At 36.3% G+C, this 15,293-nt stretch overlaps 1 protein-coding gene across 7 annotated transcripts; it reads left to right on the top strand.

Annotated features, from left to right (window-relative positions):
• The first annotated feature begins 894 nt into the window (after nucleotides 1–894).
• Nucleotides 895–13,451, top strand: LOC147406965 (GTP-binding protein, HflX). Of its 7 annotated transcripts, none has more exons than XM_086435315.1 (15): nucleotides 904–1,499; nucleotides 5,276–5,365; nucleotides 5,456–5,527; nucleotides 5,638–5,732; nucleotides 5,852–5,964; nucleotides 6,836–6,904; nucleotides 9,411–9,555; nucleotides 9,702–9,757; nucleotides 9,834–9,884; nucleotides 10,033–10,087; nucleotides 10,204–10,260; nucleotides 11,613–11,732; nucleotides 11,898–12,368; nucleotides 12,518–12,587; nucleotides 13,116–13,451. In XM_086435315.1, the coding sequence occupies exons 1-13, from the start codon at nucleotides 1,061–1,063 to the stop codon at nucleotides 12,360–12,362; spliced, it is 1,827 nt and encodes a 608-aa protein (XP_086291441.1). In that variant the 5' UTR covers nucleotides 904–1,060; the 3' UTR covers nucleotides 12,363–12,368; nucleotides 12,518–12,587; nucleotides 13,116–13,451. The 7 variants fall into 7 exon arrangements, with proteins under 7 accessions (XP_086291446.1, XP_086291445.1, XP_086291444.1 ...); XM_086435317.1 differs by having other exon boundaries at nucleotides 906–1,499; nucleotides 5,276–5,340; nucleotides 5,465–5,527; nucleotides 5,643–5,732; XM_086435320.1 differs by lacking the exons at nucleotides 12,518–12,587; nucleotides 13,116–13,451 and adding an exon at nucleotides 11,163–11,254 and having other exon boundaries at nucleotides 895–1,499; nucleotides 11,898–11,927.
• The last annotated feature ends 1,842 nt before the right edge of the window (nucleotides 13,452–15,293 follow it).

Genomic DNA, 15,293 nt, shown 5'->3' with positions numbered 1-15,293 from the left:
CAATCCCAGTGATTTGCATTTACCATATTTTACGATATTTTGCATTGCGGTTGTTTGATGGTAGTTTTAGAAGTCTCCACACTAAAGTGTAAAATAAATATTAAATGAATTAAAAAAAGGGAAAAAAAAACCTCAAAATCATTTTTTGTATTTTTTAAGAAATATTATAGTTCACTGGTCTGAAGGTTGAAGAAGATAAAACCTAGAAATTTGAAAATTACCAAATCAAGGTAAAAACCTCCATCAATTGCGGGTTAGGAGTTAGAAAATTCAAGGTAAAAATTCCATCATTTTTCACTATCCAAAAAACATATCTTGCTCTTGCGGTCTGAAAGTGATAAAATCTTAAAAGAAAAAAATCATGTTAGATGATGGATTTGGGAGAAAAAAAATCAAGGGACTTTTGCTCTTGATGTTTGAAAGTGATTAAATCTTAAGGAAGAAAATCAAAGTAGATGATGGATTTGGGAGAAAAAAAAATCAAGGGTGACTGAGCATATTTTTCTCCACGTGAGAGAGAGAGATTGATTGGGGAAGAAGAGAGTACTAAAAGAGTTTGAATAAAATTTTGTTTCAACAGTGGGCAATAAACGTTTTCACTACTTTTTTGATCGTAAAACTTTACTAACAAAATCGATTGTTTTACGACTTTTTACTATCTTTTTTTGTGGGGCCCACATGAAACGTAATCATATTTGCGATATTTCGTGATGATACCATGCCGGACCTAACTATTTGATATATTTAAAAATTAAAAATATATGTTAATGACAGAATAACTAAACATGTCAAAATGAGTTAAATGGGTTGATGTCCGTAACTCAGATCCGACCCATCCAATAATCTTGCTACACAGGTTGACACTATTAAGATTGCCAATTCATTCTTAATGGACGAACCGTGATCCGCGAATCCGAATTCTAATCAAGCGAACCCACGAATCAGGTAACATATGTCTGGTGGACTGCACTGATCTAAAAAGAAAGCATTTGATTTCACGAACCTCAGCAAAACCAAAACACAAAGAAAAGCCACGAGAAATCGAAGGACAGACACACAAATGTTCAGAACTATCAAGCTCTTACGATCTCCACTTAGATCTCTCTCTCAAACCCTAACCTATTTCTCTCTCTCCTTCCAGTCTTCAACCCCAAATCTTCTCCACTTCCCCTTTATCAGAATTCCAATCCACTCATCACCATCAATTTCGATCCATTCTTCTCCCTTCTCGCATTCATCTAGAAATAGGAACGAAGACGAATTAGAAGATGAATTCGTGCACAATAGAGATCCAGAAAGCCCTCCTAAGTTGTTTGTTGTTCAACCTCGTCTTCGGCCTGATTTCGTTTTGCAGGCCAAGCTTTCCGAAGCAATGAACCTCGCGAATTCTCTGGAAGAACAGAGGGATGGATACTTTGGATGCGAATTTGGTGAGAAGAAGTCGCCACCTCATCTTGTTGTTCAAAACCCAGCCGCTAGATCGTCCAAGGCGCACTCAGGTTGAAATTTGATTTGATATCTTATTTTTTAATTCTTCACATTTTATTAATCACACTTACACATTGGTGGAACCGAAACCCATTTCTAGAAAACTTCAACACTGGATACTTGTATCCTCTCTGATACCAATTGTTGGAATCAAGGCCCGCCTCACCTGCCAAGTCGTTCTGATTAGGATTCATGTCAGTGGGTGGTGAATTTGTAGTTAAATTGTAGCAATGTAAAACCATTTTGGACAAATTTTATTTGTCCAAAACCTCAACACATATGGAAATTCTTAATTGTTTGAAAATCTCATCAAACTTCTTCATGCAAACAACATCAACTCATCTATCTTATCAACCTTTGGGAGTCATGCCCATTGGTTCCTTGACATCTCCACATTGTTCATCAGTTCTAATCCGTGAGTTATGTGAGCACATATAGTGTGGCTCCCTTATAAATTATCACACCTGGTTACCAAGACTAAATTGTCAACTATAGATACTTGTATCTGCTCTTATAATATACTCAATTCTGTGAAGCTCTGATAGCAATGTTGGAAGTGAAACCCACCTGTCTCAATAAATCAAATTCCTTGTCTTATCATAACCTTTGAAAACTCAATTCTCTTATGCTTGGATACCAAATGTTAGAGCTGGAACACATACTCTCAATAAATTGAATTATCTGACATTTGAACCAAAACACCATTAAAAAAACTAGGGGTTAGCAATCTTAACATGACCCCGCGGATGCAACTCGAAAACGACACGAAATTAGTGGGTTTGGATCATAATAGTGTCAACCCATCTAACATGATTATTAAATGGGTCAGGTCTGGGTTAGGGGTGTCAACCCGCTTAACCCCTTTTGTCACGTTTAGTTATTCTGTCATTAGCGTGTAGTTTTAAATATATACTCATTTTTTTGTTAGAATTTCCTAGAACTTTTTCATAATACATTTTTTAAAATTCTATAAAATATAGAGGGTGTTTTTAGATATTTTACAAATAATCAATGATTAAGCTTTTAGTTTGAAAATAAAAAAGGGACAAGTTATTCGCGCCCACTTACTCAATTCGCCCACCTACGTGCTCTCTGCGCCCACAATACTTTCCACTAATACCCTCATTGAATTACTTTCCACACCCACCATCTTCTCCATAGACCATCAAACAAAAACCCATTTTCTTTTATCCTCCTCATCCTTCTTCTTCTTCTTCTTTCTCTTTCTCTTTCTCTTCATATCTATCTCCTTTTGAGTTTATGAGAGGTTGAATCCATAGATATTAGGTTTCAAGGTTCTTTTTTTCCTTTCAAAATCTTATTATTATTATTATTATTATTATTTTACTTTTTTGCATTTAATCATAAAAAACATGGAAAAATCACTATTAAAACCTTCAAAAACGACAATTTTGAATTGAAGAACTCGGAGTTTTTTTTTACAGTTCTATTCGGTAAGTTCATACCAAACTTGTTTTAGAACATTCAGTAGGTACCTATTCAACATAACTTCCTACTGAACCTACCAAACAATATCTATCAAAGAACGTAACTTGTTTTTCAGTGCTTTAGTAGGTTTCCATCGAAATGATTTTGTATGTTTGGTAGGAAGTTATGTATGGTAGGTTCAAACCGAATTTACTAAAACAAGTTCGGTCTAAACCTACCAAACTGAACTGTAAAAAACTTTGAGTTCTTTGATTCGAAATCGTCGTTTTTAAAGGTTTTAATGGTGATTTTTCCGCCATCTTTGATGATTAAATGCAAAAAAATAAAAAATAAAAAAAGAAGATTTTGAAAGAAAAAACCTTAAAACCTAATATCCATTGATTCAGCCTCTCACAAACTCAAAGGGAGATGAAGTTGAACAAGAAAATTGAGGGGGAGAGAGAGGTAGATAGTGGAGAAGAATGAGAGAATGGATAGAAAAGATGGTTTGGATTTTCCGATGAATAGATGGAGAAGATGGTGGGTGTATGGAGAAGGGTAAAATGTAACTTTATATTTTTTAAATTAAGTGGGCATGGTGAGCGTATTGTGGGCATGAGTAGCCTATCCCAATAGAAAACACTTTTCTTACTAAGAAATTTATTTATTTATATTTATATTTTTTCATTGAAATCTGGAGGATGTAGTGTTTGATTCCTAATATGGTGATTCATGAGGGCAAAAACACCCTTATTAAGATTTAAGATCTTACTAAATAAGGCTAGTAGCCTAGTATGTCTCACGTGACAATGAAATACACTTTGCTTAGCCAATAATAAAATAATAATGAAAAACACTTACCTTTCTAAGTTAGTAAGGAAAGTTTTTTGACCACATCACGTTATGACATCTAAAAACATGATTAGATGCCACATGGTTGTAAAGGACAAAATTCTATTAACTTAGGAAAAAAGATTCAAAAGAAAGTTATTTTTCACCATTGAACTTAGTTTACAGTTGTGTGACTTTATTTTTAGTTATCGTATTTTATTTTTGGTGGTGGAAATGAAACTTATTGTTTCGGTTTGGGTTTGGTAAATTTTCATAATATCCTTATCTCAATACGACATGACACGACCCATTGCCCACCCCTACAAAAAACTCTTGTCTCATTCTCCACGAGTTCAAAACTTGTTTCCTTTCGTGGTTTGTTGTGGAATTTGGAAACATTTCAATCAATGCATTTTTGAGGGGAAAGAGACTACGATGGAAGGATTAGTTTTTTCTATTTTGGAGCTCATGTTCTATTGGAGTAATTTTTATAAGGAATTTAAGGGTTTTTTTTTTAAAGATTTTATTGGGCGATGGGATAGGGTTTGCTTGTTGTCGTGAGAGCCTTTTGTTTTGTTTTTTGTTGTTTGCCTTTCCTTTTTCTTGTTTCTTTTTCTTTGTTTTGGGTTGGTCCCCACGACCCCCTTTGCTTTTTCTTCTCTTAATAAAATTATCTTTACCGATCAAAAAAAAAAAAACTCAGGTCTTTTTTGTTTTGTTTATATATATGTATAAATAATGTATTGTAGTGCTCATATGCATACAACCTTTATCAAATCTCCGATTCTATCATTTCCTTTAACAAATAAAATATCTCACCTACACCTCAAGCTTTCCTTAAACTACACTCTACTGTAAGACCTCTTCTACACTACTCACTCTGACTTAAATCACACGTATCTATGCACTCCTACATGTAGATTTCCAGCACTTAACCAAATTCAATTTCTTTTGGTCAATTAACATTCTAATTAACTCCTAGTAGTATTAACATCATAATGTTACTAAAACTAATCCAAACAAGCTCTGCAGATTGTGGTTTAACAAGGTTTCCTGCATCTTTGATAAACTTCAAGTGAAATTGGTGCTTTACTGTGTATTCTTCTAGTTTGAGATGGAATTTGAAATGGGTTGGTGATGGATTTTGGTTTTGGTTAATCTAGTTTATAGTTTTGTGTTTGGGGTGACCGATCACAATTTGATTGTTACATGATTAAATCATGGTGTACCATCTAGAAGGCTTGACATTTGATGTTTTTCTTCGAATATTGTTCTTAGGTCTGTTTACTCTATTGTATTGATTAATTAATTAATTTGTTAGCTAGATAGATATACTGTCTGAATTTTGGAACTGTAGATTAGTTTTTGGTTCACACCGATCACTGGTTTATTGATCTTCAACTGATAATTATAATGCGAAATCACCTGGTGCGGGATTTTTATTTTTTCTGATTTAATTTATCCCTGATTCTGGCTTGGTGGATTTTGATGTTGACATTGGGATTATTCCGTTTTTGTTTTGTGGTAGACACATACTTTGGACCTGGGACGGTGGAAACTATTAAATGCCATCTTAATGCCATGGAATCGGAGGCAAGAAAGGATTCCTTTTTCAAAAGTGATTTAAGTTTTTCGTCTGGATTCATTATTCAAGTGATTAGACAATTCATAGCATTATACTTGTGTAAGTTTGACCATAGCTGTATAGTTTTGACAGGTCGGATTGGATGCGGTTTTCGTAAATTCAATTCTTTCGGGTATTCAGCAGCGAAATTTGGAGGTACGTTGCTCCAGTTCAAGTTTTTCCCCAAGTTTTTTTAGGCTTTACCATCCTGATTATATCTATCTGAACAAAGTTGAAAAATGGTACCATTTCTGTTATTTTCCTAGTGCAGCGGGCTTGGGGCATGCCTGTTTTAGATCGTGTGGGCCTTATAATAGAGATATTCAATGCTCATGCTGAAACGAAGGAAGCAAAGTTACAGGTATTTTTATTAGGTTCTCTCTGAGTTATTATGACACCATAGTTTCATTTCAACTTTAGTCTTGAGGAATTTCTTATGTGGATCCTTTGCAACTTCTGAGGTTCTTTTCATTTTAACAGTCGGAGTTAGCAGCTCTAATGTACAGAAGGACTAGACTTGTTCGTGTACGTGGTCCTAGTGGACGACTTACTTTTGGAGCAACTGGAGAGGCTGAGGTTGTTAGTGCTCGAGGGTGAGTTTACAACCTCAATGAATTTCTGGCTATAAGTATGCTGACAGTTGTGAAAGATTAGAGAGATATGTGCAAGAAAGACACAAAATCTTCTCATAACTTGGATTTGGTTCAAGGATTATGTTTCAGTGCATTTATCTCCAGATCGAGAAACATACGAGGCAAAATTTTAAAAAAGTGAAATACAATAAAACCCATCTGAGTACATACCCTTCAATGGGAAACCCAAAACTAAAGTTGTATTTTCTCGCAACCAAATCTATGTCTCTATATAAGTTTTGAAATTTTCTCTCTCCTGGATACATCTACTCCTCGGACCTAGGTTCTAAGCTAGAGATATGAGGCCTCAACAATCTTCCATAGCTTGACTAACTCTTCCATACATCATGCATGTTAGGCTGATTGATGAAGCAACTACATTTGTTCTAGATAGAAACACGTTAATTGCTTGCATGCTGAGGAACATGGGCTTTTAACTTTATTTAGTAGACTTCATTTGCTTTCCGTACATGGGTCCACGAGGCAGAATTTTTTTACATCAAAATCTGTTCTGAATGTGTGTTTTGGTTTTTTTAAGATGACTTTTTTTGTCGTCTTTTTTGAAAATTTTCTTTAACAGAAGTCATCACTGCTCAATGCGTTTTCAATATACTATCCCATCTTTTGAGTTGCTTCCTTTCTTTGGCAGCAAAGTCTCTTATCTTATATAATCATTAAAAGAATGATATCTTCTAGAACTGCTTAATGTTAGTTTTTTTTTGGTTTCACAATGAAGTTTAGATGCTCCATGGAACAAATTAAATATAATATTCTAATTAAGCATTTCTATCAGTCTTCTAACATTTGCTGATGTGGATGACTATCATTTCAGGAGAGGAAGTGGGGGTCGCGGTTTTATTAGTGGTGCTGGAGAAACTGAACTCCAGCTCCAACGACGAAGGTGTGCTCCATGCTATTGTTTGATCATTTAATGTAGAAGCTCTGTTTCATTATTCAAGTACTTATTACCATTTCATTGTGAACTCTGATTGTTGGTTCTTCTCTGGAGACCATTTATCGAAAAAAGTTATGCATCCCTCTTTTACTAAGGGTAGCAAAAGAGGAGCAAGTGAGGATCGCATATGCTGGCACTTTGACTTTATTTACCCATTCTTGCATTGTGTTGAAACTTATCATTATCACCTCTATGAAATCTCCCCACCAATCTTCCCATGAGATAGGATTTCTTCTGCCCAAATACCTCTTTATTGACTCGATAAGCTAATTTTACCAATGGCTAAGATGATGGGAGGCTCCTTGTAGTTTGAAAACCTTGAAACATAATTGCACCAATTGAATTCAGGGACCTCAGGCTAAGGGCATCAGGATCACACCATGACCAAGATCTCAAAACCAACTCACAGTTATTCCACTAGGGAATCTTCTTCTGTATAAGGTATATTCAGGACAATGGTTTGACCGAGATCTACATGTGAATTCCACAATTGTTATCCAGAGACTGGGCAATTACAGGATGCCACCGTCGACTCAGTCCACACAATGATTTTGTGAAGGATCTTACCTACTCTCCGTAGCAGTCCTGCTTTATTCAATATTCTTCGTGTTCAATGTGTCCAAATCATCCCATGCTAACGCCCCAGACACTTCCCCTGTTGCCTGGAAAACAGACAAACTCCATAAATGAAGGGGATTGCCAAACACACATCCAGTACTTTTTGTCCACCTCTTCTTCCAGAGACAACCCACCCATGGAGACCATCAATCCATAAAAAGTTATGTTTCCTGAAGCTCCCTCTTACCTTGGGTTATAATTTAATTGACTTGAATCTCCAAGGAATGCAAAAGAGGAGTAATTCCTCTCTCATTTTCGTCATTGCCACACTTTCTAGCACCTGTCAGACTTTTGTTACTCATTCTTGCGTTGTTTTTTGAACTCTAATCACCTCCATCAAATCTCTCCACCAAGCTCCTCCTTCCCCCCATCAGGATAGGATTTGCTCTGCTCACAATGCCCTTGTCATTGATGGTAATACAGGGGCCAGAGTCACTAACCTTGATGTCGCTGCAACCTTCCAAAATAAATCCATTTTTTTTTCTCCTTGCAACTTCTTTGGCTAAACTAATGATTACAAAAAGAAATAGCATTGAAATGTATGTTTATTGACCAATCAGAATTGCCTTCCAAGACCTTGCCTGAAAAGGTGTTATCTGAGCTATTTAATGGAAGCCGTCCGCAAGTGGGTGGCGACACCAGTTGTCTTTTGTCAATCCTTTCAGTGCATTCCTGTTCCAACCTTTTGAAAGAAAACCCTATCACAACCACTAGGAGTGAACTCCATCAGTCCCAGAAAGGCCCATCACCATTAGCTTTCAACTTAAAACTCCACAGAGGTACGGAGTATCCCCCTTGGGGTGTCTTCAAGAGTTCGTGAAGGCCAATCTATAACGTTTGATGATAAATTCAGGTTTTCCTGCCTATTGGGTGTTGTGTTATCTGCCTCTGCTCTCGGGTGTCACGTGCTCACATCTCTTGCCCCAATTCGACCTATGAGCTTCTTATATTCGTAGTTGTGCCTTCATTATCAGATCGGTTTTTTGGGGTAAATGGTTTGTCAACATGGTATCAAAGCGCTAGGTTCGTATAAGTCGGTTCGAATCTCCTCGATGGAATTTTCCACCTTTATGGGTGGGGGAGTTTTGAGTGTTGTGTTATCTGCTTCCACCACTGGGTGTCATGTGCTCACGTATCGTGCCCCAATTTGACCCATGACCCTCTTATATTCATAGTTGCGCCTTCCCCATCAAGGCGGTCTTTTGGGGTAAATGGTTTGCAACTCTTCCACCTTCTACTATTCTTAGTTAGCTTGGTACGACCACTCCTGATTTTCTCCACTGCAAAGGATTTAGACTCCATCAAGATCCTTTCTAACTTTTTCTTAGGGGACTAGAAATCTCATCCTCAATAATCAAGGAAGGAGAGGCATCCAAGAATATAAAAATTGCTGGTGAACTCCATTACTGGCGAACTTTCTTCTGAATTTTTGTTCTCCTTTATAATCTGAATTTCTCCTTCCTGTCTTGAATTTTCTGACAAACGATCTTTTAGATTCTTTCATTTTTTATTCTTCTTCTTCCTTTTTTTTTTTTTTTTTTTTTTTTGCATTTTCGTGAGCAGGTGGTGAAAACACGTAGAGTTAAATATTAGGCTACCTTGTTTGATAATTATAATGAAGAGAGGTAACCATCTGGCATAAATTATTGGTTATCAACATATATTCATAGCATACATACTTCTATACAGTGCATTGGTGCTTTAGTGGATCTTTAATCAATGGATGGAAGCCTCCACCTGTTTAGTGGTTTCTGTCTGTAATCTGTACCGTTGAATTTATAGACTTCTATGCATCAATATGTTCATCTAATTCTTCATGGACTCAAATTTTCAGAATTCTAGAACGGCGAAGTCATTTACTATCCCTAATTGAAGAGGTACGTCGCACTCGGGCTCTGCAACGTGCTTCTCGCAGGAGGCGTGGAGGATCACAAGGACAAGGCCTAGCTACTGTTGCCATTGTCGGGTACACAAATGCGGTGTGTAGTCCTAACTCCACCGTGACGTCCTTCTTTGATTTCTTAGTTTCTAAAGAAGAAGCAAATAATCTTGTTTGATCCCTATATAACTGAAAGCTGACGGTTTAACTAAACTACTTGGTTTTGGACATGGTTCGTTGCAACAGGGGAAATCTACTCTAGTTAATGCACTTACAGACAGTGACCTATACAGCGATGATCGGTATTTCTATCCCACAAAATGCTATTTCTTGTGTAGACTGATGTCGAGTGTAATCATGCAATTTAAATTTTTGCAGATTATTTGCAACAGTGGATCCTCGATTAAGAAATGTGATTCTTCCATCAGGGTAATATGATCAACAATGAGAAGTTCTAGAAGTCATTATTTTTATGATATTCTTAAATTTGACGAGAATTGGCCCTCTTTGTTTGAATATACTTTTGCAATGATCGTTGAGACTGTTTAAAGGTCTTTTCGAGTTGTCTAATGTGCAGGAGGAAAGTACTTCTTAGTGATACAGTAGGGTTTATCTCGGACTTACCTGTGCAGGTATCAGGAAGTGCTACCTGTGGTACATTTTGTTTATTGATTGGTATGTTTGTTCATTTGTTAACTATTATCGATGATTTTACTTGACTGATGTTTCAGGTTGATATGTTTTGCAGTTGGTGGAGGCATTTCATGCAACCTTGGAAGAAGTGGTGGAAGCAGACCTTCTTGTGGTATGAATAATCTTGCATCTCTCTTACCTTTTTTTTTTTTTTATATAAAAAAAAATTTCTTGCTTCCCTGATTTGTATCACAAAGATGGATTGGGTGCATGTTGCCTGCGATGCGTGTCCATTTCCCAAGAACCTTATTTAATGTGTGATGCATCCTTTGTATAAACAGTCTATAGATTTGTGAAGGTTTTACTTATTTTATTTTTAATAGTTAATGGAATTTATTGAAAAAAAGGTAGAAAAAGTTGGGGATAAAATTTTCATATGTATATATCCCTCCTGGAGCAAACGCAACTATATGACATATCGGAACCCATATTGATTATAATGAGTGTGAAAGTGCGAAAGTGAAATACCGCCTATACCCAGTACTTCTTAACCTTAGAAACACCTTTATAGTCACACCCCATGTATTTCAATACTGCCATCCATGTTGTAGAGTGACAGGCCGACCTTAGCATTTCACACTGATAGGCAACATGCATGCATAAAGACTTTGTACACCACGTTGTCATTGAGTTGACGTACTCATTGGCACTTATGAGTACACAAACAAAAAGAATAGATTAAATTCTTTCCAAGATTTCTTGCAATTCACTTGGGCATGCTTAAAAATGTTATTTGAAAGTAATACATTGTGTGTATTGCATTTTTTAGGATAAGTATAAGTGGGAATTGCATTGATACATCAAAATCAGAAAAACATACATTAGTGTTTGTACACCGGAAAGTGAATCTGCTACATTATACTTGGGAATTGCATTGATACACTGAATTCAGAAAAAAATACATTACTGTTTATACACGTGAAAGTAATTATCTGGCACATTGAGATAAATTTCTGCCCCCCTTGGTTTGGTCTTTCTTGCTGTTGAGACTTGGGACTTGATTAAAAATACCAGGCTTTGGTAGCTGGAACTCATAACAGAAGATGCGGCCTTGGACTGAGTGGAATGGAGGAACATGTTCATTTAGCTGACCTCAAATCTTTGGGGTAAGGCTTTGATTATGATGATGATGGTAGCTGGAACTCATTCCAAGGAATGAAATGTAGGAAGTAAATTATAGAGAATGCGTGGGTGCATGCGTCTGTAGCAACATAGTTAATATACCCCCACCATTAATGCCTAGGGATAGTTTGGCCTGACAAATACTGTTTGGAAAAATGAAAACAGAGATAAAAATAGAGCACCCTATCAAAGCGATAAGGCACTGGGTTTGGGAGTGATTTCCCTTCTTTTTTCTCCAGTAATATTATTTTGACTAACTTGACCAACTGAACTGATTTTTCCGTCAGTTATAACAGTAGACAACTGAATGGTATCTAAATGACTTGTTTCAAATTGGCGCAGCATGTGTTAGACTCCAGCGCACTTGATCTTGAAGAACAACGGTTAAGTGTACTCCAAGTACTGCAGCAGATTGGGGTTTCTGAGGATAAGCTTCAGAATATGATCGAAGTTTGGAATAAAGTACTGCTCTCCACTTTATTGATTGATTCTCCCTTAAAATGGGCTTCGATTTTTCCCTTTTCCTTATCTCTAATCTCTCTCATGGGCACAGATCATTATGGTATTTTCATGATTTTAGGTTTTGGTATTAAACATGATGTGAACTGACTTCTAAGACCTGCTTAGGTTGATCTCCGAGGAAAGGAAATTGGCGTTGATGACTCTCTAGATGAAGTTGAAGGTGACGAGGCTGATGGTTTTGTGGAAGGAGAGGTTGGTATGGAATCTGAGCTGTCATCTGGAGAGTTTATTGATGAGGATGACATAGAGACTGACCCATTATTGAGAGAGAATCAAGGGACTGTGGATGACCAACAAGACTATTCCTTGGAGGACGGAAGTATTCTGGATGACCTACAAGGTGCGTCCTCTGAGGACTTGAAGACAACGGATGGAGATTCGCATTCTCAACCTCAAGATGTTAACCGAGTGGAAACCTCAGCAATAATGGGAGTTGGCTTGCAAGAGTTGCTGAACCTCATTGATAAGAAACTTGATACACATAAAGTAGTGGAACAGAGGAGCTCTGATCACTTAAATCGTAAGTGGAGACCCCCTCGCACTGAGGATGTTACCACAGCAGTTGAGTAGTAGTAGGTATGCCTCGGACTTCTAGTTTTACTTTCCTATAGTTAGATCCGTGATCAAATTTAATTAATCAATTCTTTATAAGGGGATACCTTGATTCGTCTGACTCAATTGGTCTTTTCCATTTCCAAATGGTGGTTTCCAATGCATACTTGAAGATCGTGCCTGAAGGAATGCTATACCTTGACAACTGAGTCTATGACAGTACCAAGATGGTTGAATCTCAAGGTGAACTCGAGAAATTTTGTCTTAAGTTTCATTGTACCTTGCCCATTGATTCTGTAGATACACCTTGGGTTCTGTTAACTTGCTGTAAAGATAATAGTTAGTCACATGTACCGTTCTTGTATGGTTTTGAAATCGCTTGCTCAACATAGGTCTTGGTTTAAGAATGATTTCAAACAGTTGTTTTTTCCTTTCTCGTCGTTTTTTTTTTTTTGCTAGGCAAGTAAGGGTTTAGTTGTCAGCATGAATGTGGGTTTAACGGATTTTGAACTTAGGTTGTGGGATCAACACTCCACGCGCCTTACCAACTTAGACAAGTTGGCACCTTCGAAAATGAGTTCAAACATGCTACCATGGAACATCATAATTTCTGCTCTATTTGAATCAAATGATACATTTGGATAGACCATGGTCTGACTAGACTCATTTGTCTTTTTTCTTTTGCTAGGCAATTCCACACATTTTATTACTATCCAATTGTAAATATCAAGGGCACAATCTGAATGCTTTGTTCTTGGCATCACCTTGTAGGTTCCAACCATTGAGTCAAAATATCCCTTCCATGCAGTTTCATCTGGTACGTATTCCAACACCGTGATCTGGAAAACATCGTTTCCTGGATCTAATGTTCTTTTTGGGTAAGGATGAACGTGTTGCTCCAAAACCTGTGAATTTAAGGTCCTCGACAAACAAGAGTTATGGAAAATGTTGATTGATGCATAGGTGGGATGAGTTATAGTAATTTGTTGCGAAGGTAATCTTTCTAAAATGTTAACTCTATAAAATAAAGACCAATATACAATTCAACATCTATTCAACATGAAATGGCAACAAAGATCGAATGAATTCTAGTTGTCTCGTGTACAACAATAATTCACTCTTCTGTGGTTGAATCCATGTTCTTGTTCTTGCAATGATAGAGGTGTAATACATGACTATAAATACAATAAATAAGGGAAACTTAAAGGACAATGGTGGAGGGGTTCCTTTCTAAATAGTTTATAAGTTTTGGATGGTATCTTAATAGTCTAGTAAATTTTTGGTTTTGCTGAACCTCATCTCTTGTTATAATGTTTTTGAAATATCCAAAATAACATTTTTCTCATTTTCTTCACATAATTAGGTTCAACGACAATTACGATTATTTTTGACAATTTTTATTATTATTGTGAATGACAAATGAAGAATGATATATCCTTAATTATGAACAATTGGGTTTATTTTTATTTATTTATTTTGATGATTTATTTGAAAAATGAAGAACGAAGATAAGATTCTAAATTTTTTGACAATTACATCGTAACTTTTTATTTGGATGGTATCTTAATAGTCTAGTAAATTTTTGGTTTTGCTGAACCTCACCTCTTGTTATAATGTTTTTGAAATATCCAAAGTAACATTTTTCTCATTTTCTTCACATAATTAGGTTCTTCAACGACAATTTCGATTATTTTCGACAATTTTTATTATTATTGTGAATGACGAATGAAGAATGATATATCCTTAATTATGAACAATTGGGTTTATTTTTATTTATTTATTTTGATGATTTATTTGAAAAATGAAGAACGAAGATGAGATTCTAAATTTTTTGACAATTACATCGTAACTTTTTATTTGCAACCATAATATATATTTTGGGTATTTCAAAATTTTACTTAGTATTGAACTTGAAAAAATGAAAAAAATATATATATATCTATATATATATATATATATATATATATGGGTCCCGTTATTTGGCCAACATTTTGGCAACACTTTTTCAAAACATGGGTTAGAGGTCTTGGAATGGGTTGATTTTGTGAGGATGATCTCCTCACCGTAGAGATCATCCTCACCAAAAATCAGCCCATTCCAAGACCTCTAACCCATGTTTTGAAAAATGTGTTTGCCAAACTGTTGGCCAAATAACGCTACCCTATATATATATAGGGTCCCGTTCGGCACCCTAAGTTTTACCACACACTTTAACAAACGCGTTTTGTCCTGCATGGGTTAGAAGTTTCGGAATGGGCTGATTTTTGGTGAGGATGATCTCTATGGTGAGGAGATCATCCTCACCAAAAATCAGCTCATTCCAAAACTTCTAACCCCATTAAAATTGATTTACAAAAAATGGACGGTCCACGATTTTTCAACGTGTAAACATGGGGCTAAACATTTCGGAATGGGCTGATTTTTGGGGAGGATGATCTTCTAATCATAGAGATCATCCTCACCAAAAATCAGCTCATTCCAAGACTTCTAACCCATGTAGGACAAAAAACGTTTGTTAAAGTGTGTGGTAAAACTTAGGGTGCTGAACATTTCCCTATATATTAAAACTTAGGGTGCTGAACATTTCCCATATATATATAGGGAAATGTTCAGCACCCTAAGTTTTACCACACACTTTAACAAACGTTTTTTGTCCTACATGGGTTAGAAGTCTTGGAATGAGCTGGTTTTTGGTGAGGATGATCTCTATGATTAGAAGATCATCCTCCCCAAAAATCAGCCCATTCCGAAATGTTTAGCCCCATGTTTACACGTTGAAAAATCGTGGACCGTCCATTTTTTGTAAATCAATTTTGATGGGGTTAGAAGTTTTGGAATGAGCTGATTTTGGTGAGGATGATCTCCTCACCATAGAGATCATCCTCACCAAAAATCAGCTCATTCCGAAACTTCTAACCCATGTAACACAAAACGCGTTTGTTAAAGTGT

Source organism: Akebia trifoliata, chromosome 3, assembly GCF_017979445.1.
Source record: "Akebia trifoliata isolate Shusen 1 chromosome 3, ASM1797944v1, whole genome shotgun sequence".
Taxonomy (NCBI): Eukaryota; Viridiplantae; Streptophyta; class Magnoliopsida; order Ranunculales; family Lardizabalaceae; genus Akebia; species Akebia trifoliata.
Note: the sequence above shows the minus strand (reverse complement) of the source record. Positions and strands in the feature narration are given on the sequence as shown.